The 27,312-nt window shown below is 37.5% G+C and overlaps 1 protein-coding gene across 1 annotated transcript; it reads right to left on the bottom strand.

The window, feature by feature from the left end:
• Positions 1 to 734: 734 nt before the first annotated feature.
• LOC137278358 (ceramide transfer protein-like) lies at positions 735 to 26,418 on the bottom strand. Its single transcript, XM_067810648.1, has 14 exons — positions 26,026 to 26,418; positions 15,932 to 16,048; positions 14,831 to 14,938; positions 13,316 to 13,448; positions 12,026 to 12,130; positions 11,218 to 11,372; positions 6,716 to 6,802; positions 5,870 to 5,956; positions 5,018 to 5,092; positions 4,141 to 4,308; positions 3,626 to 3,689; positions 2,631 to 2,830; positions 1,949 to 2,072; positions 735 to 1,577 (listed from the first exon to the last, which is right to left on the bottom strand). The coding sequence occupies exons 1-14, from the start codon at positions 26,254 to 26,256 to the stop codon at positions 1,450 to 1,452; spliced, it is 1,782 nt and encodes a 593-aa protein (XP_067666749.1). The 5' UTR covers positions 26,257 to 26,418; the 3' UTR covers positions 735 to 1,449.
• Positions 26,419 to 27,312: the final 894 nt, after the last annotated feature.

Below are 27,312 nucleotides of genomic sequence, written 5' to 3'. Positions count from 1 at the left end.
TGTCAGCAATACCAATGGTTGTATGGGGTGTTTTAAAAACAGCAACTAACTTCTACTACATATTGAACAAAAACACCTACTTCCTACTGATTCATCGTATACGGTTACAAAACTTTTGCCATGAAAAATGTAATCAGCACACATAGTATTTATAGAGTCCACACCTCACAATCTGAATTACACAGTACAAACCTCAAGGTGTGAAACTCATGCAGTGAACCTCATGCAGTGTCCCTCACAATGACAACACAGTGTGAACCTCATAGCATGAACCTCAAGGTGTGAACCTCATGCAGTAAATCTCACAAGGAGAACCACACAGTGTGAACCTCAAGGGGTGAACCTCATGCAGTGAACCCCATGACGAGAACCTCACAGTGTGTACCTCACAGTATGAAACCTTACTGTGAACCTCACTGTGAGACCCCAGTGTGCTGGACAGTTCAGTACAACAGTCATCTAAGGGGAGTTTTTGTTATGGGCAACTATTCAGTCTGATCATGGTAATGTCAGTAGCTCCCACCACCATGGAGCTGTGTATCACCAGAGTCCTACCTATACAACAGCATATATACACATATAAATATACACGCAATACTGACAGTATCAACAACCTAATGCCTATTGCCTGCTTCTCTGTATTTACTGTTTACAGCGTCAAGAAATGTCAACAAGCTGGCCCATGTTACTTTACAGAATTTACTTCACCTATATCTGGAGTACATCTGATAAAATTTTTTTCCCTTATTTGCTGAAATATTTTCATGGACATAATAGTTCGCAATTTCAGTCTTCTAAATTCAATTCCTTTCGGTGTCTACAAATTTATTGATTGAAATTCCATGAGAAGTTTTGACTACTATTTCAGCAATATCATAATAGGGACAACCAGAAATGGTCTTCAAACATCATACCCACAGACAGACTCAAAATAAGGGCTTTGGAGCTAAAAACAGAGAACCCAAGTGATGCCACACAAAGAAGGTCTTCTTGAACACTACGTCTATTGGAGTGAATAGATTCAACAGAATGAGATACTTAACAGCTGCAGTCACAACAATGCGGTGTTCATACAAATCTTAGCAAGAGTTAAACCATGACACAATACCATGCAGCCATGTGAGAACTTGATTGTTTGAGAGTGATAATGAACTAGTAGTTAAACTGACACGATCTGTCTCAGCAGATTTTATAACACAGTTGTAAAATGTGAATACATCGAATTAACTCCTTCCATTTTGCCCATGTCTATCCCTTGTAGGAGAGCTGTAGACTGACACCTACAAAATAAAACTGTACAAGCAGAGAGATTGAGACACGCCTCTTGACCCGAAGTCCACGGAACCTGTCCCACAGGCCTCTAGTGGACACTTGTGATGACCGCCTGACAACACATCCCATCCCTTGGGGGTGGTCAGTGGATGATGTTTCAAGTACATGTGAGTGGATCTAGAACATGATCGGCTTCTGAGCCGTCTTCGTCTTCACGTACGAGGTGAAACGCTTGATGAACTTAGGGTACTCGCGTTTGTAAACAGCTCTCAATACTGATGCTGGTGCCCACCCTCCAGGGTTTACTGTAAAAGGAGAATGACAAGATTAAGAATAAGCTCCATGCACATTTGATACTGACATAACAGACTAACTAGCCATTTCAACTGAAAACATTGACATTTCTTCATCTTTATGCAAAGTCCAACTACTAAAAGACAGAAATGCTGCCTTCACATAACAAACGTAAGTTTGACAAAACACTGCAACTCATAAAACTGTGCCATAGACTGCCAGCAATTGAAGGTACATGACATTACTTTTGCAACCTGCATGGACCCTAAGAGGAGTTAAAACATTCCCTCAGACGATGGTTTAAGCGCAGTGCCAGTTGATTTTTAAATGCAATAAATAGTTACTAAGAGAGACACACCATAATACAAGCCAGTGCTCTTACCATCAGCGGTGTAGGTGATCTTACACTTGACATTGTCTCGGCTGATTTCGCCCTCAGCTGGTGGTTCTACGATTGTCTGACAAATCATAGCCACATTCATTGTGATCCGGACATACTTGCCACCCTGGAAATAGATTTGTAATCAGGGTAACCAAAGGAGAATATTGAACAACCACTCTTACCTGGGGTGAATATAAGCAACAAGAAAGAGAAAGCTGCCCTAGATCTGCTCCAGTTTTTGGATCTGATTTCACACTACAAAATCAAATGCACCTACTCTTTTCACAAAGTATCTGTTAAGCCAAGTGGATAGAGCACCTGTCAGGACAGTAGAAGATTGGGGTTTGATCAATGGCTGCATCATGACAAGAGATGAAAAGCAGTTAGACAGAACTAGTGCCTAGTGGCTGAATGGTCAGTCAAAGTCAGTATACCTTTTCTGAGTTGGCAGAAAAATAGTGCAGCATAACATTTCAGGAGGCTAGCACCCAGATTAGCACAAGTGTATGCTCATACATTCACACTCACATAATCTTGTTAAACATCCCTATATCTTACTTCTACACTATTGTGCTGAAATCAGGTGCTGCATGTGGGTTAACAAGTTAGACTCAAGTAAAAAAACCCGAAACTGTTAATATTACAGTGTCGTCACTCCTCAACATGCTATGTAATGACATACCGGACAGTTTGGATGGTCACAGGAGTAGTTGACAACTATCCAGCTGTCTGGACTATCTTCATTCTCGCCTTGAATGTTGCGTATGTGGGACCAGAAGAGGGCGTCTCGCTGTGACGCTGGCCACACTCGCTTGATGACATTGTTGCAGATGAGCGTGTCTTCAGACAACCACTCCACGGTCCTGCATGTCTCCAGGGTTGCTGACCAAACACAGGTGGAGATTAGTCAGGTAGCTACATAGCTTAACATGCTGAATGCATCTCATACTTGTAGTACTATTTCTGCTCGAATTTCACACACCGATTATCTGTAGCTGCATCAGTGGTATTTTCGAAAAAGTTTCACATGTTAGCAAACAGGTACAAGCAACAAACATCCTCTTTGTTAATGTCAAGAGACAATTTTTCTTAAGCCAGTTGCCAACATGTGAAAATTATTTTAAAATTCCACTGATGCAGCTACGAGATAACTTGTAGTGGCAAACTGGCCCAGACATTGACACAATGAGTACACCCGTGTCAGAAGTCAGAGGTGAACAGGAAAGGACCCTGATAGATTCAGAGACTACAACAATGCATTAATACTTTTCTTACACGCATGTGAAGATCATGGTTTAAACTGTCTTCAACAACCTGTTCAACTAATGGGATCATGATGGTGGTCAGACTCACTGACTTGGATGCATCACATGATTGTCTAGCACAGACTTGATTATTTACAGACGGCTGCCCACTGGATTCCTTATTGCAAAGCATAGTGTTAAACAACAAAGAAACAAACTGCGCTAATGTATAGCTAAATGCTTTGGTCATTATGAAAAGCTGTAAGGAGGCTTACAAGTACATCTTCAATGTGAATAAACTATACCCTTAACCTTAAGTTTTGTAAAACTTTGTATCGAATCACTGTATCAGCGGTCCATGCATCAATGCATTTCGATGAATCGTCACACCAACACGCAACAGTTGGACGTTAGTTCACACTGCTGCACCCACCTTCCCACTCCATCCTGACATCAATGTCCCAGAAGTAGTGGCACAACTCGTGTCCAGTAATACCCTGCAACAGTGTCATTAATCATGCTGATAACACAGACAAGGGATATGATTACATATTACAAGAAAACTCAAACATTGCTAATCATGAGGCCTGTAAATACATGATGCCATTTTGAAAGTTTGTGGTGGTGTGTGGTCCTGTGCATAGAGTTCAGGTCACTGATCAGGCAAAGCTGAAGCAACCTTGGGTGCATAGAGTCCTTCGATGGGTGACAATGTCAGGCACTTTGACTCCCAATGGTTTCTAGGACTTCAGTTTTACCCTACAACGAGTGAGTTTGTTTACAGTGATAGCATTTTTCCACCACTTACTGTGAAAGTGTAATCCTAGATATAACTGCAATTATCAAAACATAATTCCATATAAATTTAAATCTATGTATATGATTTCTTCACAATCTGCAAATCTGTAATAACGTTTTGTAATTTATAGGAGCTGCATGGGATCGCACCGAGACAGTTGTGACAGCCTTGAGAGGATCCACCACAACTCCTTCGATCTCTAGCTCTCGCTTGTAAACCCGCAGCTCTCCATCCTCCGCGATGCAGGTCCATGTGTCTTCCCCGTCAGACGTCCTCTCATACAGCCGGTACATGTGCTCATCGACCACGCGATTGATCTGTGACATGTTCAAGACAGGTTTAAGACCATCTCTTTCACTGTCATTGGTGACATTAGCACAATCAGCCACATGCCTTAAGACCAAGTATAGTGAACTTTTGTTTGGTTCAGTAAAGACCATCTTCAATATCTCCGCTGAGATTTAGCGGAACATATACCCTTGATATATCAATGATGAGATCAGTGGATATAATTCTGTATACTAGTATATGTAACAAAAATGCATTTCACCAATAACAACTGCAGCATGAAGACTTTTTTGGCAAAGTGAGTCTGTAAGCGAGTTTTTTTGCCACATTTTCACAATATTTCAGCAATATCATGATAGTGGACACCAGTGCAGAATCTGAACTTTTGGCATGAGGAGAGAATAAAGTGAATTCATACATTTCCATTATAACCGATAATCGCTCACAAGTCCTCCAATAATCGATAGTGGATATGGTTTTCACTAGTAACAACAATCACATAACCACTAAGTGAACCTACCCTTTTCGTCATTGACTGCTCTCAGAAAGCTCTGAATGCAGTTTCAAACAGATACATTGGGACATTGCATGTAATGCCCTTATAAGAATGGGTCTAAATGGGTGTAAATCCAACACACTTTTCAAATATTGCACACACAAATGTTTCAAATCCATTATCTATTACATTCTTGCTGAATTTTGCTATGAAACCAGTGAACCATTATAAACCATACAAACCTCCTCGTAAAACTTGTTGCTGGGTAGAAGAGATATTTTGGGTGGTAACTTCACAGGTGCCGGACTTTGTGCTCTCTGCAACACACAGGAAAAAAATGCCATTGAGAAACCTTCATGCAATTATTTGTTAAACATCGCTGATGTTAATCAAAACAAGTGTTTGCCACTAATATGGCAATGTCCCCAACTCTAAACAAGACTGAGATACTCATAACATATAACTAGTTTCAATTTTTTGGTCATGTACAGGATGCCTGAAAAGACTGTTATATGTGTATAATCACTAAATGTGGGTTGTCCATAAAACTGAAAACATTGGGTGCAATGTTTATGAGACCCAAACGACTGGTGTCTGCGTAATTCCCTGTGTAGGCAAGAATAGGATGTATGAACAGACGGACATACAAGTGCTGCTGAATTCAAAGTTCACTCTTCAACATTGCAGTAGGGGACTAAAACATATGATTTTCCTACTACCAACATTTTCCATTGATTAATTCAACACATATCTAGCCAAGCAAATTCTTCCCATATTTTCGACAGAACGTGAGGGAACAGTAACTGCCATACCACAACCATCCATACCAGTGACTCCTCATGTCAGCTAAACAAAACACCATCTCCTACATTGTAACAGTGTGGGATCATGGGGAATGAGTTTAGTTTTACGCCACTTTTAGCAAACATTCCCGCAAAATCACAGTTGGAACACCAGAAATAGCCTTCACATGACACACCCAAGCAGGGATACGAACCCTGGTCTTCAGAGTGACGAGCAAGGGCTTTAACCACTGAACTACCCTACCTCACCTGTCGGATGCTATGAAAGGTTACAGCAGATAAATTCAGTACCTTTTCTTCTTCCTTTTCTAGTTTATCTAGGGTAGCATCCACAGCATCGTAGAACTCATCCTCGGTAATCATGCAGTGCGGACCTTCCTGGAACGCACAAAACACATGGAGTTATAATCTCAAGACAGTGTCACAGAAACAGTATTATATGACAGAATAACTAACCACATGGTTTCTGTATAAAGCACTAGGTTACATCCACACTGCCATCTCATCCTACTTGTTGGGTGAATGGAGACATAAACTGAAGCATTTGGACAAAGAAATTGATTGACTGATTGATCAAATTGACTGATTAATTAAGGCCACACTCAGCAGTATTCCATCTATATGACAGCAGTCAGAAAATAAGCGAGTCTGGACCAGGCATTCCAGTGATCAACAGCATGAGCATTGATCTATGCAACTGACATGTGTCAACTAAGTCAGCGACCACCCGATCCCGTTAGTTGCCTCTTACAAAAAGCATGGGTTAAAGGAGATCTGTTCTAATCATTTCATGGGTGGACACCATATGTATTAGGTTTCTGTGTGGTCTGGAATACAGTCCAAGACTCTCCAAAGCTACAATGATGAATATTGGCACCATTCATCTACTATGTGAGACACACAGCTCAACTTCGCCTGATTTGTCACCAGATCCTGTTGTGTGGGATGACATGAACAAGATCATTCAATGAAAATTACGAGATAATCATAAATATGAACAGATCAAAAGAAATGAATCTCACCTGATGATAATGGAGCAGAAACGTAATTACGATTATAACTCCCTGAATGAATACTCAGTGGGTACAAATGAACAATGTTCCTCTAACAGCCTCATAACTCTGAACCTGCATGTACCTCATAGTCTGGTCCACCAACTACAACAGGTTTGACTTTTTCTGTTGACTTGTATGCTTCTTCAAGCTTCTTCTTCTTCTCCACTTCCTGAAAAAGAAAACACAATAACAAAGGCTCTCAACAGTTTTCCTTTTCCCTCCCTGTGCCACTGAAAAAAGCCGCAAAAGCTTATGAACTCCGTCAAATTCACAAGCTACAAACAAGGATAATCGAGAGGGGAATTGATATCATCCTGCAATGCCAACAAAGTAAACTGAACAGTTTGCCAGGAAAGATGTCGAACTGGAAGATGAACTTTGAATATACTGAATGACATACCTGAACAGTTATCTCTAACACAAATAATATCTGCACATTCATAAGAAATGTCCATAGATGTTGTTGATTTTACCTGGTCTGTCACCTAACAAGATCAAGAAAAGTTTCTATTTTCTTTTCACTGTATAACTTAGACCTGTTTGTGAACTATTATCCCTCCATTCAGTAACCAAGATATCCAAACTTAACGTAAGAAATCATGTATATGGACATTACATCCACATGTCAATGTTTACAAACTGTGCTATTTTTAGAACTGTCATATGCACCCACGTGACTGTGTTAATTTCTGAGTCACTTACGTGCTTGAAAACAAAATACAGGTAAAATGCTATTACTATGATTTGTTTTAAATCCCTAAACAGTTGGTTACATTACGTGCCTGTACTCTCTACTTTGTGTAGAATGTTGGCACAGACAACACTCAAGTTTGTATTTTTGTATGATGAAGGTGAATTGTGAATTGTGTCTGGTTTGTTCAATTTTCGTTCAGCAGGTGTCACAAGACCAATTTGACTTTTTCGATATCGTTATCCCCAAAATGCTTTTTGGGCGGATAAAACTGTAAGTTTGGTAGACCTTTTATGTTCCAAATAATACATTTATATGTATGTTTTTTATTTCCTATGACTTTTGATGTTTCGCTTTCACTTCAATATCATATGTTGGAAGTCACCTGGTAAGGTACAGGTACATCTTTTCACCAAAATTACCACATGGTTATTGCCTGCTTTTCATTATTCCCAATACATGTATATAATGATGCCACACCCTCTTATCTACCCTATAGCTGAAAAACTGAAGACAGTATCCCTCAGCAGAAGAGGTCTCAACAATAGTGTGAAAAAAAAGAAAGTATTCAATTTTTTATAAAAGAAAAAAATTAACATTTATTGCCTACTAGATTTACACTCTACAGCTGAAGATAGTCAACATATAAAACAACAACAGGGTTACAGAGAATGCTACGTAAGTCCTTTCACTAGCAATTCCAGGGGAACATCTATAATGTTCAACAATAACTTTGAATTCAAAGTTCTCAATACTATTAGAGATGATAAGGGAAATAATGTTGCTCTTTCTGTTAAAATTGATATATTTAGATATACCATCAATAGTATCTATGGACCTAACCATGACTGTCCAGATTTTTTCTAAAACATTATAGATGCTATTGAAAAGTGTGATAATGAGAAAATAATAGTATGTAGAGACTGGAATCTAGTGAAAGATCAATCAACAGACACTTACAACTACAAACATTAACAATCTAGCGGCTAGACAAAAAGTATTAGACCTAATGGAAGACCTGGATCCTAAACACCCCTTCTGTGAACAAAAGTTTGGTGAAAGGAGATATACATGGCCACAGCCAACCCTTTGAAACAAGCTAGACTGACTTTTTCTTAATCTCCCATGAAAAGCTATCAGCCATTAGACACTGTGATATATTACCTAGTTTAGGATCTGATCACTCTCTCATAGAATTATCACTTACACTTTCAAATATGAATCATGGCTGGGGCTTCTGAAAATTTAACAATTTCTTGCTGCATGACAGACAATATGTGGAAGTGATACAATCCACAATAAAATCTACACTTGACCAATATAAAATTAATGATAAAAATAAGGACAATGACATAATATATTCAATTGATGATCAATTACTATTGGAAACTCTACTATTAATGATTAGGAGAAAAACAATTTATTTTGACTCAACTCAAAAGAAAATTATGCTGCATACAGAAAACAAGCTGGAAACACAATTAGCCTCCCTGGAAATCAGACTAGACAAATCAAATACAGACACAGCAAAAAATAATATGCTGAAAGAAATTAACAAAATTAGAACTGATTTAGATGATATCAATGGAAAGAAAATAGAAGGGATGCTAGTTAGATCAAAGGCAAAGTGGACAGAGCAGAGGAAAAAAAACAACAAAATACTTCTTGAAACTTGAAGCCATAACTTTTTAAAACAAATCCTTTGTAGATTTAGAAAAAAGATGATGGTACAGTCCTAAATGATCTTTACACTGTGTCAAAAGAGGTGAAATCTTTTTATGAAAAATGATATACAAAACAAGATGTAATCCAACAGCTTTGGATGACCTATTACAAGGTATTACCATACCAAAGAATTGAACAAAGAACTAGCATGGAAGGTGAATTAACAACAGCCGAAGTTTTCTCAGCCTTAAGAAATATGAAAAATGACAAAAGTCCAGATCCTGATGGTTTTACAGTAGAAATTTTTAAATTCTTTTGGAATGATCTTGGTGAATTTTTGATAAGATCTCAGAATTTTGCTTTTGGGGCTGGAAATTTATCCGTCTCCCAGAAACAGGGGCTTATAACATGTATTCAAACAGGAAATAAACCTAAAAGGTTTTTAAAGAACTGGCGACTCATTTCGCTTCTAAATATTTAAGATTGCTGCCGCATCCATTGCCAACAGAATCAAGCCTATCCTACCACACATCATTAATGAAGATCAAAGGGCTTCATTATTGGAAGATACATAGGAGAAGTGACTAGACTAATTCAAGACCTTATGGAGCATACCGAAACATATCAAGTTCCTAGACTACTCCTTTTGACTGACTTTGAGAAAGCCTTTGACTCAGTTGATGTAAAATATATACTCAATGTTCTCAATTTTTATCATTTTGACCAGATTTGATCAAGTTGGTACACCTTTTCTAGAATGATACTGAATCTAGTGTATTAATAAATGGCTTTGCACCACCTTTCTTTAAAATAATCTGGGGCTGTCGTCAAGGTGATACCACTTTATATATTTTTGGTTTGTGTAGAAATTTTGGTCTTAATGATAAAAAATAGTAAGCATATAAGAGGAATAAAAGTTGACAATATTGAATACATTATGTCACAATTTGCTGATGATACCACGATGACACTGGATGGTTCTGAAAGATGTCTTTATGTTCTCTGGGCCAAAAATTGATATTGAAAAAAAAAAGCTAATTTGGATAGGATTAAAAACGAGATCAAGACTAAACAGTAAAGACTGTTTACTATTTACTATTCAGTAAGGATTGGAATTTTGACTGGTACCACACTGAATTTACACTTTCAGGTATTCACTTTGACATAGATTTACCAAATATGGTTGAGAAAAATTATACAGATAAATTGTCCCAAATTACGAAAGAAATGAACACCTGGTCAGCACGATCACTTCCTCCCTTTGGAAGAAACACAGTTTTGAAATCACTTCTGCTTCCTAAATTAAATCACCTATTTGCAACACTCCCAAATCCTCCAGACCATGTTTTAGATAAACTTCAAAAGTTATGTTTTCGATTTATATGGAGTGGAAAACCAGGCAAAGTTAAAACTGACACTATAACATATCTTCCAAAAAATGGTGGATTAAAGGTACCAAAACTTAAAGAGACAATTGCTGCCCAAAAGCTTGGATGGGTAAGAACATTATTACAGAAATCAAATAAGTGGGATTATCTTTTTCGCAGCCAGATAACAGATGAAATTTACCTATGGTCTGCAGATAGTAATTATATTAAAAATGTTGTTACTCCAACCTTACCTAATCAGTTTTGGAAGGATGTGTTACTTGCTTGGACCTGGTTCATATCTAAGCAATCTAGACTACCAGTTGTCTGACTTTCATTTTGTGGAAGTCGCGGCGGGTTAGGCAGCTGACTTTGTGTGCTGGCCATTAGGTGCCTGACTCTGAGGGTGCGGGTTTGAATCCCGGATGGGACTCATCCAAAAAGTACTCAAAAAGTACTAGAATTTGTACTTTACTGAGAGTGTGAAATCGCAAATATGACCTAAGTTGCATTTGACCACTTTCTAAAATGGCATCGTGTAATCAAGAAGATTTCTTCTCGGCACTTTAACCAAACCGACAGTGCTCTTCAAAGAAAACATTTAACCTATCAAATTTTACTGTCAGAAAACTGAACCAAATTTAACCAAACCAAGAGCTGTGTACCGCGATACGTACCTACCTGTTGCATTGCGTACCATTGTAACCTTAACAATTACTGTGATACATCGCACCTGAACCTGATAAAGGTGTTACTGATATGGCTGCATGTCAAACACTACAGCAAATGTGTTCAGAATTTGACTATGTATTATACAGTGGAATGAGCTGGTGATACAGACATGCATCAAACAGCACTTACCCTCTCAAGACGCTTCTTCCACGCCTCTTCCCTCTGCTGCATCAGGTCGATACAGTGGGACAGCGTGGCCACAATACCAGCCGTTGTAGCCTTGAAGGTGAAGGCCTCTCCCTTGAAGTCCACAGCATGGCCACCATGTTGTTGTAGGACAGAGGCTGTGGATGCCAGATACATGACACATGTACTACCAACCAACAAGTTAACCTCAGTCGAAACCATACAAACCATTAACAAAGAAAATAGAGTCTACATTCACTTGTTTAAAAACGAAACACATTACATTGTTTATAGTTGGAGTGTTATACCATATCAAGATCTCCTTCTGTTTCTGCTTTGTTTGGTTTATATATCTTTCTCAGAATATTTAATGTTGGAATTGGTTAAAATCTAAGAAATTGATGACTGGTTCAATACAACCAATCAGTTATCAAAAATAATTGGTTAGCCTCATTTACAAAAATTTCCTGGTTATGTTTGTTAATGCACAAAAACTGAAGAAAAAACACATGTTGCTCTTTTGGGCTTTTTTTTCAAATTTCAAATTTTTAAAGGATCACTAATATGTTAGGGATAGAAATTTCCTGGAGTCTTTAACTTAAACCCAATCTTGACTTGGAACAAGCTTGTAGTGCTCATGAAATGTAATAAACAAAACCAACCTTTCGAAAAAATATTGTTCAAGCAAACAAGTGTTCCAAAATTGTTTGAGCTCAATACTGAGAAAACATGATCTGTTGCTTGGTTGTTTAGTCATTGCAACCAGCCTTTGATCAGTTCAACTAAATGGACCACTAATACAAATACTCACCAAGGTCTCGACCCTTGAAGCCTCCAAATGTGTGGTGGGGCTCCTCTGTAGGCGTGGCCGGTTTGTCAATGTCTACATCAGCATCGATGTCATCTGGCTCAGCCACTGCAACACAGCAACAGCTGACATATGACAGTGTCAGTGATAGAGATCCTTGGAAAATGCCTCATGTACTCTTAGTTTTGGAGGAATCTCAATCCTGAAATCATCTTGATCTATAAATATTCTACACAAAGCAATAATCCACATTAAAAACAGTCGTTACACCAGACCAATTTTATTTCTTGTTTTACAGATTTTTATCCTCAGAAAACTTAAAAGGAGGGGAAAAAAATAAAAATAAATTAACATAATATTCCTTAACACTCAAAGTATTTTACTTTTGGCATTCTATGAAATTATGAAGTATATATGGGGCCCAAAAATGTCAGAATTGGTCTTTATGACGTCATGCTTGCCATAAGAGGCAACTAATGGGATTGTGTGGTCAGACTTGTTTACTTGGTTGACAGATATATGTCACATCCATATTGTGCATCACAGATTCAATTGTTTACAAATTACACAATGCACAGCACCCCTGGCACATTCACAATATTTGTCCCTAACAGTTTGCTATACAGATGAGCTGGCTGCCTGCATGTACATCCTGGCCTCTGGCACATGCTGCTTCTGTAGTTAGTGCACTACATGGTATAAAAGCTGCATGTGCAAAGTACCTTGTTAACATCATGCTGGCAGAGGCAGCCCTGTGTGTAATTTCATAATTACTGGTATGCAAGGTTGTTTAATTGTTTACATTAAAGCAATGTCTTCATAAACGTGATAAAAGCCAAATGTAATCATGTACTCAAGAACTTATACCTAGTAATGGTTTAGTACCAATTAAATCTCATTACTGTTTCCATTTAGTAAGTATGTAAATGTCACAACAGTTCTATTTTATCACATCAATTTATAATGAAACACAATGCTGGCAATGGCAGCCCTGTATGTAATCTCATAATTCCAGGTTTATGGCTTAATATTAATGTTAATTAAAGGTTTAATGTTCATACATGAAGATGGCAAATAGCAAATAAACAAATTGCACACCAGCCCAGTGGTTGTGTTTTATACCTGTACCATGTAGAATGATGCTCATGATGTTGATCACTAGATGTCCGATCCAGACACAATTAGTTACAGACTGTCGAAATGTAGCTGCAATATTGCTGAGTGCAGAGTAAAACTAAACTCACTCACTCATACTCACTCACTCACTCATTCACTCACTCAGTCACTACTCACGTTCTTGGACTACCCCATGTGACACAGCAGAGGCACAGCTATCAAAATAGCTCTGGAGCGTATCCACCTGCCGACACAGAATATCCCGGAACGTCTCCATCTCCATCAACTTTTCACGCAACCCCCGACCTCTCTGTAAGTAAAGTCATGTGTAGTGTCACATTGTATTTGCCGGACATCAACTAAAGACACGCCACTCATAGTGCCACATGAACAATACACTGAGTCAATTAACACACTATAAAGCTAACCTCAGGTCTAGTCAAAACATGTGATCATTTTCACACAAGTGTCAAACTCAAATCAAATCAAGATCCTGAACTGTCATCATATTGTCACGTGACTTATGTACAGTCAAGCCCCATTTATCCACACCTCAGATATCTGGAAAACTTGATTTCTAAAAGAAAATTCCTTCAAACGAATTCACAAGATTGTAAAATTACTCACTTATTTGGAAATATGGTTTCCGTAACTGGACGGTCATTTTCACATACAAAATGCTAAATTATATGCATTTTTGTCTTTTGTATCTGCATGGCTGTGCAACTGTTAGTATGTTTACACACGCAAATATCAATTGGCCTTGTGTGGCCTTACACGAAAGAAGACAGCAGTCTTTGAAGCGTGAGAAAACTACCTGTAATTAGCAAGGTGCACTGAGTTAATTTTGAGGCGTGTCAGTTTGCTCATCAATGACAAATGCTAACTGAAAAAGCACATACTTTTGGCGATAGCATGGATATCACAGACCTCACTTACTCTTGTGGCTGCTTAACATGGTTCAAGTCTAGACGTAGAGCAGGAAATATGAAGGTGAAGCAGCAAGTGCTTATTGACGTGTTATCAATCAATAAAGAGTACATCCAAGGTGTAATATGTTCATTTCTTTGTACATGTACATAAGGTCCATGGTTCAGATATTCAGAAAAATGTTTATGCGGACAGTGTCAAGAAAAACACAAGTGTTTGGATAAATGGGGCAAGACTGTGTATAATAACTCCAGTTAACTCAAACAATACCACCCTTCAATACATGAAAACTCACAAATACTATCGCAATATATACTAAACACCAAAAGAAACGCAATGATGGCTTTTTGTCAAGTAGCTAAACAGAAGATATAAACATGAACGCTTAGTTTTATGAGATTTGAATTGCTTTTTTCAAACTTGCATTTCTTTTGCTGCTCAGTATATTACCTCCAGACAAGTCAAACAAAGACAACCTAAATACATGAAAGTTCACATGTATTGTCACAAATATATGACCTCAAACAGACTCATTGCCGACCTTGCTTGAAGGCTGGTCACATATGTAGTACCACATACATTACTAGGGTCAAATGAAATAATACCAAGCTGACTGAAAGACGAGTCACCATGTGGTGTCGCATATATATTCCCCAAGAATTGTGAGTCTTGACATACATCACTGACAGCATAACATGTGTGGTGATAGTGGTTTCAATACGAGTCTCACCAGCAGATTGTGTACATTATCAAAGTGTTTACCTTGAATGATGACGCCGATGCCGTGGAGAGGCTGGTGCCAGAGGTAAGCGACAACATGGAGCCATGGCGCCGCAGATTGTTCTCACTACCATATCCGGACTCGGCTTGCTGAAGAATAAAAGAAAACTGGTCATATCTGTCTATTGTTTGTGATTCTGATTTAGAAGTTAGTTTAGTAATACAGGACAAATCTTATGGATAAATTTATTTCTCACAATGTTTCGGGGCTTGTTCTAGTCCTATTATCAGGTTGAGCTGAACATTAAGACTTAACTATTAACAAAGCAGCAGTTTGTAAATAATCAAGTCGGGACCAGACAATCCACCGATCAACAACATGAGCACTGATCTGTGCAATTAGGATACAATGACATGTGTCAACCACGTCAGCAAGCCTGACCACTGCTTCTTACGACAAGCACAGATGATTTTTATAGCAAGCATAGGTTGCTGAGGGCCTATTCTACTCTGGAGTGAGTGAGTAATATTCCCACCATAAAATGGCTGGAACACATGAAATGGGCCTCACATGTTGCATCCATGGGGGAATCAAACTCAGTAACCATAAGGCTACCCCACCACCTCACAACACCATGGGAGTGGTATGTTGTAAGTGAGTGAGGTAGTTTAGCTCAACGCCTCACTCAGCAATAGTCTAGTTTATCACAGCGGTCCATATATAATCAAGTGTGGACCCGACAAGCTAGTGATCAACAGCATGAGCACTGATCTGCACAACTGGGATACAATAACATATTACTATTACTCTGGAAATGATGCGCTGGTAATTTGAAGCAGAATGAAATAATAATCTGACCTGAAAACAACACAGGTATTATAAAACAGTGAGGAGATAAAAGTTTCAATTTTGGCATTTTTGTCAAACATGTTTATGGCAACAAAATCCTTCTACATGGGAACAAGTTCATACATTGCCGGAAGCACATTGTTTTGTTAAGATCAAGATAGGTAGCTTTCATGGTCATAAACAAAGTTTAAAATGTGAATAATTAATCCATCTACAATTCTAATTTTTATGCCCAGAGAGTATCCATGAACCAAGACATACAAATCCAGCCCTTATATCATTGTGTCTCTTACCCTGTGTAGCTCAATAGCGTCCACCCACTGTTGTCGCTCATCTTCATGGGCTGCCCGTAGATACCACAGACTGTCATTGACACTCACATCAAACCGACACTCATCAAACTGATGGGGCTGAAATGTAGGAATTAACTTAAGTGACATAACAAGAAAAATACAGAAATCTTTCAGTGGCTTATCACAGCTTAACAACCATACTGAATATATTATTCAGTGTACTTCATCTCACTTCTAACATCGCATCAATTTAGAATTCTTCAAGTTTACTCACTCACCACTGTAGATTTGCTTTGGAAGTGATGTCTCCATATCTATGTCATTAATTCTTCAAATACATCATATCATCCATGAGCATAATTGGATTAGACAATACTTGTAACTTATGTAAGCACTGTCATATTTTAAGCAGTCTAAAAAATGGGAAATGGCACAATGTCATTTCTTATTTTTATGCAGTGGCTGTATATCATTTATCATAATAGGATATACAATGGCTCCATGTCATTTTGCATTATACACTGGATATACAGTGGCTCCATGTCATTTATCATTATACACTGGATATGCAATGGCTCCACGTCATTTTTCATTATACACTGGGTATGCAATAGCTCCATCTCATTTAACATTATACACTGGATACACAATGGCTCCATGTCATTCTTCATTATATACAGGATATACGATGACTCCACGTAATTTCTCATTATTACACAGTGGCTGTAAAGGAGTTTAATACATCATTGCTCATTATACACTGGACATATAATGGCTTCATGTCATTTTTCATTACACACTGGGTAAAAGATAGCTCCATGTCATCAATAGTTACACACTGGGTAGACAAAGGCTCAATGTCATTTAGCATTATACACTGGATATACAATGGCTCTATATATGAGTAATGATAATGATATTTGCTACTATCATAAGTATAGGAATATCAATAAATATTGATTTCCTGTATGACATGTCATGATGAACAGTAATACTACTTTTATCGTGACTAACATAGATTATTATTTCAGCAACCATTAGAAGTCACACAGAAGTTCAGTGATTTGTTGCCAGTCATATTGATTCAGCAATGTTTAGCAGGGATTAACACAGAATTCAGCTGATTCCTTGCCAAGCCATATTGTTTTGGGCAACATTCGGTAAATACTGGTATAAAGGAAGCTGACAAGTTGCCAAGTCTTATCATTTCAGCCATGTTGGTACATACAACCATTTACATCAGCTGGTAAGATGCCAAGTGTTATTGTCTCAGCAAACAAATGTTATACCTGGGAGTACACTTGTTAAAGAACAAATTCTTGTACAGTTTAAAATGACCATAAATTACTCAATCCCACACCAAATGAAATAGGAAAAACACACAAACTCTGCAGAATTTTGTCATAACTTCTGTCCAACTTGGTTTTCAAATTTCATTAGCTACATCACAAATTGCGCCAAGGGTATCGCGACAGATATAACTATTAGAGTGCAGCTAGAGTTAGAGAGCAGAGTGTATCAAATATGGAACACAGTCTGCAGGGAGTATATCAATAGTTCTAACCAAACATCATCTACAAGTAGGTCTCATACATTCAAAATCAAAACAGTTTGTGAAAAATAAAGGTTATTAATTTGTATGTTTTCGCTTATTGAGATTTCATTAATCTTGCACCTTAAAAGTCTCAAGCAGTCTTTTTCTTGTGTTAACTTCAAACCCTGATGATACCCATATGGGCAAATGAACCCTGGCCTTCAGTATGATGAGAGAATGCTTTAACAACTGAGTTACCCCACCATCCCTGATCCATACTTGAAACTCTGTTTATCTTGTTTGATAACTGATGATTTGATAACATGTTTCATAATCAAGTAGGTATTTAGTAAAGACTAAATAGTACAGGCATAAACAAGTCTGAAATTGATAATAAAATAAATTTGCATTTATGGAGACATATTGATAAAAGAGTGCACACTTGTTTTTAGGTTATAATTCCAAGAATGCTTACCAATTATTGATTGAAGCACAATTAAACTTATTGAAATCTTCACATATACTCAGCTGAACCAAATCATGTGTAAATAAATACCAAGTAAATATGTCTGTTATCACTATCATATCAAATAAGATTATCTGCTTATCACTTATTATCTTGTCTAGTCTCCTGATGACATGACCCCATCACCACAATCAGAGACAATAGACAGGTTTACCAACTACATCACACATAGGATAGCGCCAAGTGTATCACCTGTATCACTTGTATCGCCATGTAGTTCAGGGCCGGATGTACAGTTGGTATTACCTGTGTATGCCATGGCTAGGTGTACCACATGTATCACATGTATGACATTGCCAGTTGTATCATCTGTAGCGTGGATCCAGATGTACAACTGGTAGTACCTCTGTTTGCTATGACTTGGTGTACCACCTGTACCCCCTATACAATATTGCCAGGTGTCTCACCTGTAGCCTAGAGCCAGATGTACAATTGGTATTACCTGTGTGCCATAGCTTGGTGTACCACCTAAACAACATTGCCAGGTGTCCCACCTGTAGCCTTGATCCAGATGTACAATTGGTATTACTTCTGTGTGCTATAGCTTGGTGTACTACCTGTACCACCTATACAACATTGCCGAGTGTCTCACCTGTAGCCTAGAGCCAGATGTACCATTGTCATCGCCTGTATATTCCATAGCTAGGTGCACCTGTACACCACTGCCAGGTGTATCACCTGTAGCCTTGATCCAGATGCACAAATGTATATTATAGAGAGGTTTATCACATGTATGGCCAGGTGCATTGCCTGTATATCCCAAAAGGACATAGCTAGGATATCACTAATGTCACACCTGTAGAACATGGCCAGGTGTATAGCAGGCCAAATCCTCGTTTTTTCACCTGTGCCATCTGTAGGCAACAGTCAGTTGTACCACAGTTTGGATATACATGTAGCCAAGATATATCTAAATGTGATGTCCATGTACTGTTGTTGTGCTCTCATCCTGCCGTGAACAACTTAAGACTTCAGAAAGATCATGCATGAACAAGGTATTTTCATGGCTCAATTATCCACCAAACTACACACAAAAACAAAAAAGTAATCTTAAAAAGCACCTCGTTATAAAGTTTGACAATGGGCATGCCAGTCCATACACTGATTTACATCCTTGTGTATGTTGATTTCTCAACAGGAAACATTGCAAGGTAGAATGGGAATTCAATATACCTCTAATCATGGTAAGTACATGGTAATGGCCCGAGGACTACTATCAGGTTATTACCAGGATTATTAGCTTCATCCATGTTTACACAAAGCATGTTTTCTACAGCAAAATCAAATTTATTTGAGATATGTTTTGGTAAGCTGCCTCTAGGCATTTTTTTCATTGCCTTGCATGCATTTTCAACCAATGCAGCATTTCTACTTCATATTACAGAAATAGAGCATTTTTTATTATATGAAAAACATGCTGTGTTCCAACTACCTAGATAAAGAGAGACATATCTAACTACTGCAGTGGTTTGTCACTAACAGTACTGCGTCAACAAAAATCAATAAGTTCAATACCTCCTAGGGGTTATAAATAATACCTATATCACATGAATTTCAAGTCTGCCTGGGTGGTGGGTTGGCAAGGATTATGAATTCAGATCAGACCTGCTCATCTTTCCTCAAAGTATGGAGAAAACTGTTGATGGTAGTCAGTAGTACTTGAGTCCATCTATTATATAGGTTAATGTAATTATCAAGCCTTCAAGTATATATAATCACAGTTCGATCCCACTTATAAGATGACCCCCTCTACAAGCCTTCACAAAATTTACATAGTCTGTCAATAACATGACCAAGAACAAAGCACATTAGCAGAGCATACATGATCCATAACTTGGTAATAAAAATGAGTTATGTGTCACAATATTTGTATATGTGTACCTTGTAATCACAATCCTGTTGCAATAACTGACAGCTATCGAAAATGTTGTTACCTACTGCAAATGCAACTATGTTAACTAGTGTGGAAAATGTTCCCAGTTATCAGCCATACTAGTTTACACTACACATCAACAGTTCTTCTGATTCCTAGGGCAAGGTGTTCCTTAAGCAAATATTCCATGTATACAAAATACTCAATTACATCATCCATAATTCACAAATGTTATATTTTTTGCTACACATCCTGAATCCTAATGCATTGCTGCTACCAACAGTTCCAATATTTGAGACTCTAAGGCTTTGTAGGATAAGATCTATCTCTTTTTACATTCTAATCATATGAATGCGATGATAAACGTTATTGCAAAGTTTTAAGCTTCCCTTTGTCAACAGTATGCTCAGGTACTCTTGTTACGCTTACATGTTAAACTTTCTGCTGTGTACAGTGCTGTTACTCTGACTGACTGACTGACTGACTGACTGAATGTGGTCTGTAACTTATCAACCCTGGACCAGATAATCCAGTGATGAGCATCATACTACATGAAGACGATACAATGACATGTGTCAACGTCAGCAAGCCTGACCAGCCAATCCCATTACTCGCCTCTTACTACAAGCATGGGTTACTGAAGACCATTTCAGATAAAGACCCAGATCTTCAAGGGTCGTTATTACACCATTTACGGTTACCAATAAGAAGTGTTCACAGGTTATGTACTATCACTTGTGATCCACTACACCACTCAATAACATCAAAAGGGACATCTACGTGAGAGTTTACAGAGCCAGCTGTGTTTCACCTGGAAACTATTCAGGTTAACTACAAGTTAGTACAACATTAACACTGGAGTTGGCAGAACATCATCATATCAAAGGTCATGTTTTGAAAATATAGTACACATTAGAAGTTTATGTTTCCTTGTTCTATGCATGTTATCTGACATGTCAACCTGATAACATCTAAAGTGCATTTCTGAAAATAATGAAGAAGAAATAGACATAACATGACAAACATGAGCAAGTGAGCGAGTATGGTGTTATGCCAGTTTTAGCAATATTCCACTATCACTTTGGGGGACATCAGAAATGGGTTTCACACATTGTATCCATGTGGGGAATCAAACCCAGGTGTTTGGCATGATGAGCGAACGCTATAACCTCTTGGCTACCCCATCTCCCCACAACATGATGAAAGGTGAACCCATATTCACCATATTGAAAGTACAATGTATCTGTGTATACATGGCATTTTAATGTATACCTAAAAGTGTTCTACATCATGTATTATGTTCCACTTTGAACTTGTTGATTCAGTCCCACATCAGTTATCTGATAATAATGACTTACTTGATTACAATATAAATAAGATTTTGGTATGTTCATTGTCTGTCAGTATGATTAGAAAGGAGGGTAGGCCCAAATTAGATTATCAGTTTTGTTATTTCCATGGCAATATTTAAATATCCACAAACAGGGCTGTTCAGTCTTTTCAGGGAATGTAACCATGGCACACACTTCGCCAGTATTGGTCTTGTGGAGTAAAACCGAGCATAAACAATATGGGGCCAGTGACTGAGTGAGCATGGTAAGCGACTCTAATTTTCCGTCACACTCATCAATATTCCAGCTATACGCCAGTGGTCTGTAAATAATCAAGTCTTGATCAGACAACCAGTGATCAACAGCATGAGCATCAATCTATGCTGTTGAGCTACTATGACAAGTCATAGTCTGAACATTCAATCCTGCTACTGGCCTCTTGCCAGTCTGGGCTACTAAAAACAAAAACTAACCTTGGTTCAGCATGATGAGGGTATTATTTGAAATACATCAGCACAATCAGAACAAACGTCTCGGTTCCTGTTGAAGCCAGGACACGATGACTTGTCTGCTGTTTTCGCATACCTTATACTGAGGGAATGGCTCAAACAACATCTAATGGCATCGCCTGTGGTCTATTAGGTGACAGATGTCACTAGCCATGACAGAATCGTAGAAATACTTTTACCATGTACATTCAGCCTAGCACCTAGTGTTGGGAATCAGAAACAAAATCTACTATTGATTATCAAGGACTTCTGGTGAACATTTATAATCATTTATAATTGAAATACATACATGTACACTTTTAAATTAGCAATTTCAAGGGGTTTTTTTACAGGTTATTCTAATTAATTTTTTTAAAATAATGTCATGCAATGTGTTGCAAGCATGCATGAAAGACGCTGGAATTGAATTTAAACAATAAAAGTGTTTAAATATTTGCAGTGCACATAGGTTTACACTTTTGAGCACCATGTTTGTTCATGAATATTGGTCAAATTTGATGGTTACTTTACTTCATTCATGTGTGATATGCTAAAACAACAAAATTAAGATTAATCAGAAATATGTTTTTTACAATCGATAATCATGCCTAATTCTTACAGTCATTTTTTTATTATTTATATCATCAAAAATCACTATTACCATAAAAAAAGTGTTGCTCTTCAAGCTCAGTAACTGCTACCAACAACCGTACATTACCAATAAGCTCATACCTGAATAACATTACAAGACAACGTTAGCGTGATGAGATATCATGATAAAACTTATCAGGCTTTCTAAATGAACCACTCCCTAACACACAAACACTACCTAAGCAAATACACAAGGGGCACTCTTAACATGTGGTGGCCCATTACTGTTTCCAACATACTAGTGACAGCCCGATCAACAGGACGGTCTTTAACAAGATTACTGCTACAAAATATGATACACCCTTCACTAAACATGATCATTTTTGTTAGGTACTTATCATGCTAATACATGTATTCAATAATTACAATTGCTTCTGGAGAGTCAGATAAGGAAAAACTTTATGAATGACCAACGGTTGAATGGAGGGATTGTTCATCCATAATGTTTGTCCTCATTAATAATTAGAATAACTGGAATGAAGAGATTTACTTGGGACATTTTGTCTTGCCAATGAATTATTTTATTTACAATTGTCACAACAAGGCCACCAGCAACGTACTGACATGACCTGGCCATGAGTCTTTGTACATGTTGCATGTCTAGACAACATGAACAGACACAACAGTCAAAAGATGGCATCAGTCAATATTGGACTGGGATCCACTTATAAACAAATACCAACATAATCACGGTAAAGACTGTAGTTTTGCTTATCTGCAATCGGGGCAATCTGTTCACAGATGAATCAGAACAACATAATCAGGATCAAATATCAGTAAAACATCAGCTTATTCATGTTAACAAAATTATACATATAGTTTTGACCACACCTGTGCACAGTAGTAGCAGACAAGATTATTTCATCCTAATTGGCATACAAAAATAATCATGGTATCTACATGATTTTTACAAAGAATAAAAGGACCTGGAACTAAGATGTTTTTTCAAGTCATAACTGCACTACACTATTTCATTTCTCTTGCACCTCCAGCAAATTCTTAACATTGTTTATTGGGTGTCCCAACACAGTACAGGTTTGTTTGTAAAGGTGAAAACCATGTATGAAAAAAGGTAACTTTGATGACAGCTATACTGCCAGAGAACAGAATTAGTTAAAGATCCATTCAGCTACAATCATCATAGTAATCATCGTAATAATGATCATGTCAATGCAGTTACCCTGGTTACCTTCTTTACAAAGTTGTTTTTACACAATCATAGTCACGGATTGAAATTATTGGTGCCATTGGGCCGATGGCACAGCAAAAAATATAAAAAAATTAAATTCTTACCAGTATGCCCTTAGGGCACACATGATTTGTTTGCCAAAGTGCATTAAATATATTTTCATTGTCATTACCTTTCGTGACTTAAGTGACATTATGAACAATGACTAATGATAAATTGTACTGGTCAGACAGCCAATGTCTTTTCAAAGTTTGAGGTCAGTAAATAAACAATAATACTATCTAGCATTGTTTTGTTACTCATGATTTATTAGTGAATGTTGCAATACAATATCAACTTTAACCATTCACTTCAAGTCATGTAACGTTTTGGAGTTCAGTTTAATAGACCATGAATTTATGGCACACCTGAAATTGAAATGGCACACTTAAATTATCATGACAGTGCCCAGGAGGCACACTGAAAAAAAACTCAATTTCAGTCCCTTATAGTACACACCTGTCGTGAAGCTGCCCAAAGGGTGCTTTTAGAAGCAAGGTGCTAAATAGTTTGTAAATGAATGTGGTAGGTTCTTCTTGATTACAAACACTTTAAGTTACCAATAAGCTAAACCACTGCTCCCCTAACAATAAAATGGAACCCACACAGTCAGTTCCACACACAGAGAATGACAGAAGTGCCCATCTAAAGACCATCGCCATACAGTGACTATCAATTACAAATATATTATTTTAAACATCAAAATTTTAAAAAAAGCAAGTGATTTTTAGCTAAGCTTTCTATCAATGCTAAACATCCAAAACACAAACATAAGTACATGTACTGCATTAGCTGTTGACACGAAAATCAAGAACGCATTAAGCATCACAATCAAAATGACTTTTATCATCAATATACTATATAAAAAAGTGATTGCAAATGATATAAAATATTGCTGAATGTTAACACTAAGGTTGTTATGATACACTCACACATTCTGTGAATCGAACCATAGCCCTTCAGGAATACAATTCAATATTCATGGTCACCAGAACTGAATATGAGTGATTATTTACAATTTTTTATCTGAGCATGTTTTACATGAGCCCTTATTAAAGTGAGATATGAAAGAATATGTACTAGCCTTGCAGTAGTGCAAGTTATGTTAGTTTGTACTGACTGCACTTGGTATTGTGGACTACAACTATTAGTGTACTACATACCGAATTTGAGTGTCATGTCAGATCACTAGTTATTACTACAGCAAATTAACAGTCAACATGGGGGTTCCATATTGTGCATCAATCACTTAACCACAATATTATATTAGTGAATAATTATACATATTTGTTACCCAACATTTGTGATACATAACATATTCGCAACATAATGTATTTGTTGCAGCACTAGTAAACACTACTGTTTAAAAAAACACTCGTGTTTACCTGGTAAATATTAAATGACACAGGTTGCCAGCTACCTTTCTCGCTTCTCTTATTTCATGAATATCCCTCATTCCCTATGAAAGTTTACTATCAACTTTTAAATAATGCTCAAACTCAACTTTTGGATCCCTTTCTCCATCATAAACAATCATTAGGTCTACTATCTCTTTCTCACCAAAATATCATGGGAGGTTAGGCACCCACTTCTAATCAAACACCCCTTGCATGTTAACAAATACATGTAACTGGAGTAGAATCGGTACAATTTTATATGGAATATAGCTTTTCAGAGAAAATGGCTTCTGCTTAAAAAAATAAATATTTATGTCATGGTGAGTTGGTGAAAAAAGCTCTAAATACTTGGTAATCTGGAGGTAAAGAGGTGCCTAAATGGATTCATTCATTCACGTGTGAGTTCTATTTCAGGGATAACTGTGTTTAAAAAAAACATCTTCCTGTCATGCAAACACATTTCCTGTTGATTATCATGTTACAATTCACAATGCAGATATTCATGAGAAAGGATGTCTTAACATCTTACTATAGGACAGGATGTTCCATGCTAGAAGAAAATTGTGAGGCAAAAGGCAAAAACACCAATAGTCCTTTTAAACACATAATGATTACACCTAACATTAAGCTTGTTTTCATGAACATGATGAACGATGTTAATCAAAATACTTAACAGCTTTATCAGGCTTGCTGAGTTGGACACCAGTGACCAAATCATTACGGATCTATTTCACAAAACAAAAAACCATTACATGATATCGATTACATAGACGGTCCATAAGCTTATTAAGAAACTATCCACCATGATCATCAAATTGAAAAATGAGAGTATTATGTCCAATTTCATTTTGTAATACTAGTATAATCGGTCAGTTAGGTGGTATGATTTTGAGATATATCACCTTAAAACTGTTTCGTATAAAAAGGTGATTATTAGAAACAAAGCAGTGCCACGCCCCTTTCCAGTGACCAGAGTCACGGTGCATGCATCTGCTTGCAAGTCACGTGAATAATCTCGACACATCAAGTGCTCTATCACTTGTTGATTTCAAACTGGAAAACTTACGATTACACAGGCCTTCGCTAAGCTTACGGCTCCCCGGCACCCAAACGTTGTTTCTGTTTCAGATTTGTAGTAGCTAAGCGTCCCATCTTTCAGCACAATATATCTATCTTGCCAACCATGTAAATAGTTTGTCCATTTGCTCAGCGTGCCGTGTTTATCCGGGACATGGGTTTCTTCTTCGAATTCGTCTTCATCATCTGTGAGACTCAAAATGTCTCTTTCTTCGGACATATTTTCTAATGTCTTAAAATTCTTTCCTGGCTCATAGCCAGAACCTAGGGGCTCGTAATGTTAGGTGCATTCACGGTTACATGTCACGTTTCCACATAGTAAACACATCTACTTTCGCCATTTTGCTTGGGTCATGATGTCAAATGACGTCACACAGGAAGTCACGGGAGACTACTGCGTTCCTGCAATTTGAACCCACTAAAACGTTTTATGCAGCATTTTCATGCCTTCAGATTTGATCGATCAGAACTAACTAATATCCAATATGAATTTTCTCTCTTTGTTCTAAATTGATATGTTTGTCTACTGCAAATGTTGTAAAGTTGTAAAGTATCAATGTGTCAACATAAATAACAGATGTAGTAGATCATTTTTGTCTTCATATTGCAAAGAGAAACCCGCATTGTCCCACATACATGTACATCAATACAAGATACGTCACCTATAGTCTCTTTGGGGTTCTTAAGATATCATGCTTCTTTTTCTGATATTTACAAACATTGTACAGATCTCCAGATACTTTTTCAAGGCATTGGGTATTTACTCCCATGTCTGTTTGTGTATACGTAATTGCATTTTTTGAGGCGTAACTAGCATTTTGTATACTCCCACTAGTTGAAATAATTGACTACTTTTACACAGAGTTTCTTATCCTGATTTCTTAAATAACTCTCCTACATATAAATATGAATTCTTCTCAAAGTACCAAAAGTTGTCATTAATCGGTATACAGCAAAATAGTTTTCACTCACTCTCAAATACTCAACATGGAAGTCATGTGACTATATTATAGCAGGGATACTCAACAACAGGGATAGAGGCATTCTCTTCCCACAGAGGTTGCTTGTCATATCTTCCTACGAACAAGTAACCACTGTGGGAAGAGGATGGGATAGAGGTCACTCGATCGCTTGCTTCCTTTACCATTTATACTAATTAACGTGTGCCAGCGCACAGAGTGACTTGGCTCCTTCCCAGCGCTACTTCAGCTGTGTTTAACAGAACTTCATCCAGTTTATTGTATCAGTCTGAATTTTACAAGGAATGAATTAATTA

This window comes from Haliotis asinina, chromosome 3, assembly GCF_037392515.1.
Source record: "Haliotis asinina isolate JCU_RB_2024 chromosome 3, JCU_Hal_asi_v2, whole genome shotgun sequence".
Taxonomy (NCBI): Eukaryota; Metazoa; Mollusca; class Gastropoda; order Lepetellida; family Haliotidae; genus Haliotis; species Haliotis asinina.
Note: the sequence above shows the minus strand (reverse complement) of the source record. Positions and strands in the feature narration are given on the sequence as shown.

Bases quoted from the DNA above. Each gene is read 5' to 3' on its own strand.
- LOC137278358 (XM_067810648.1), bottom strand. From the start codon at position 26,256: ATGTCCGAAGAAAGAGACATTTTGAGTCTCACAGATGATGAAGACGAA. The intron at 13,449-14,830 runs GTAAACACTTTG...CTTTACTTACAG, and splicing joins CATCGGCGTCATCATTCAAG to AGAGGTCGGGGGTTGCGTGA. The intron at 3,690-4,140 runs GTGCGATCCCAT...ACACTGTTGCAG, and splicing joins AGGCTGTCACAACTGTCTCG to GGTATTACTGGACACGAGTT.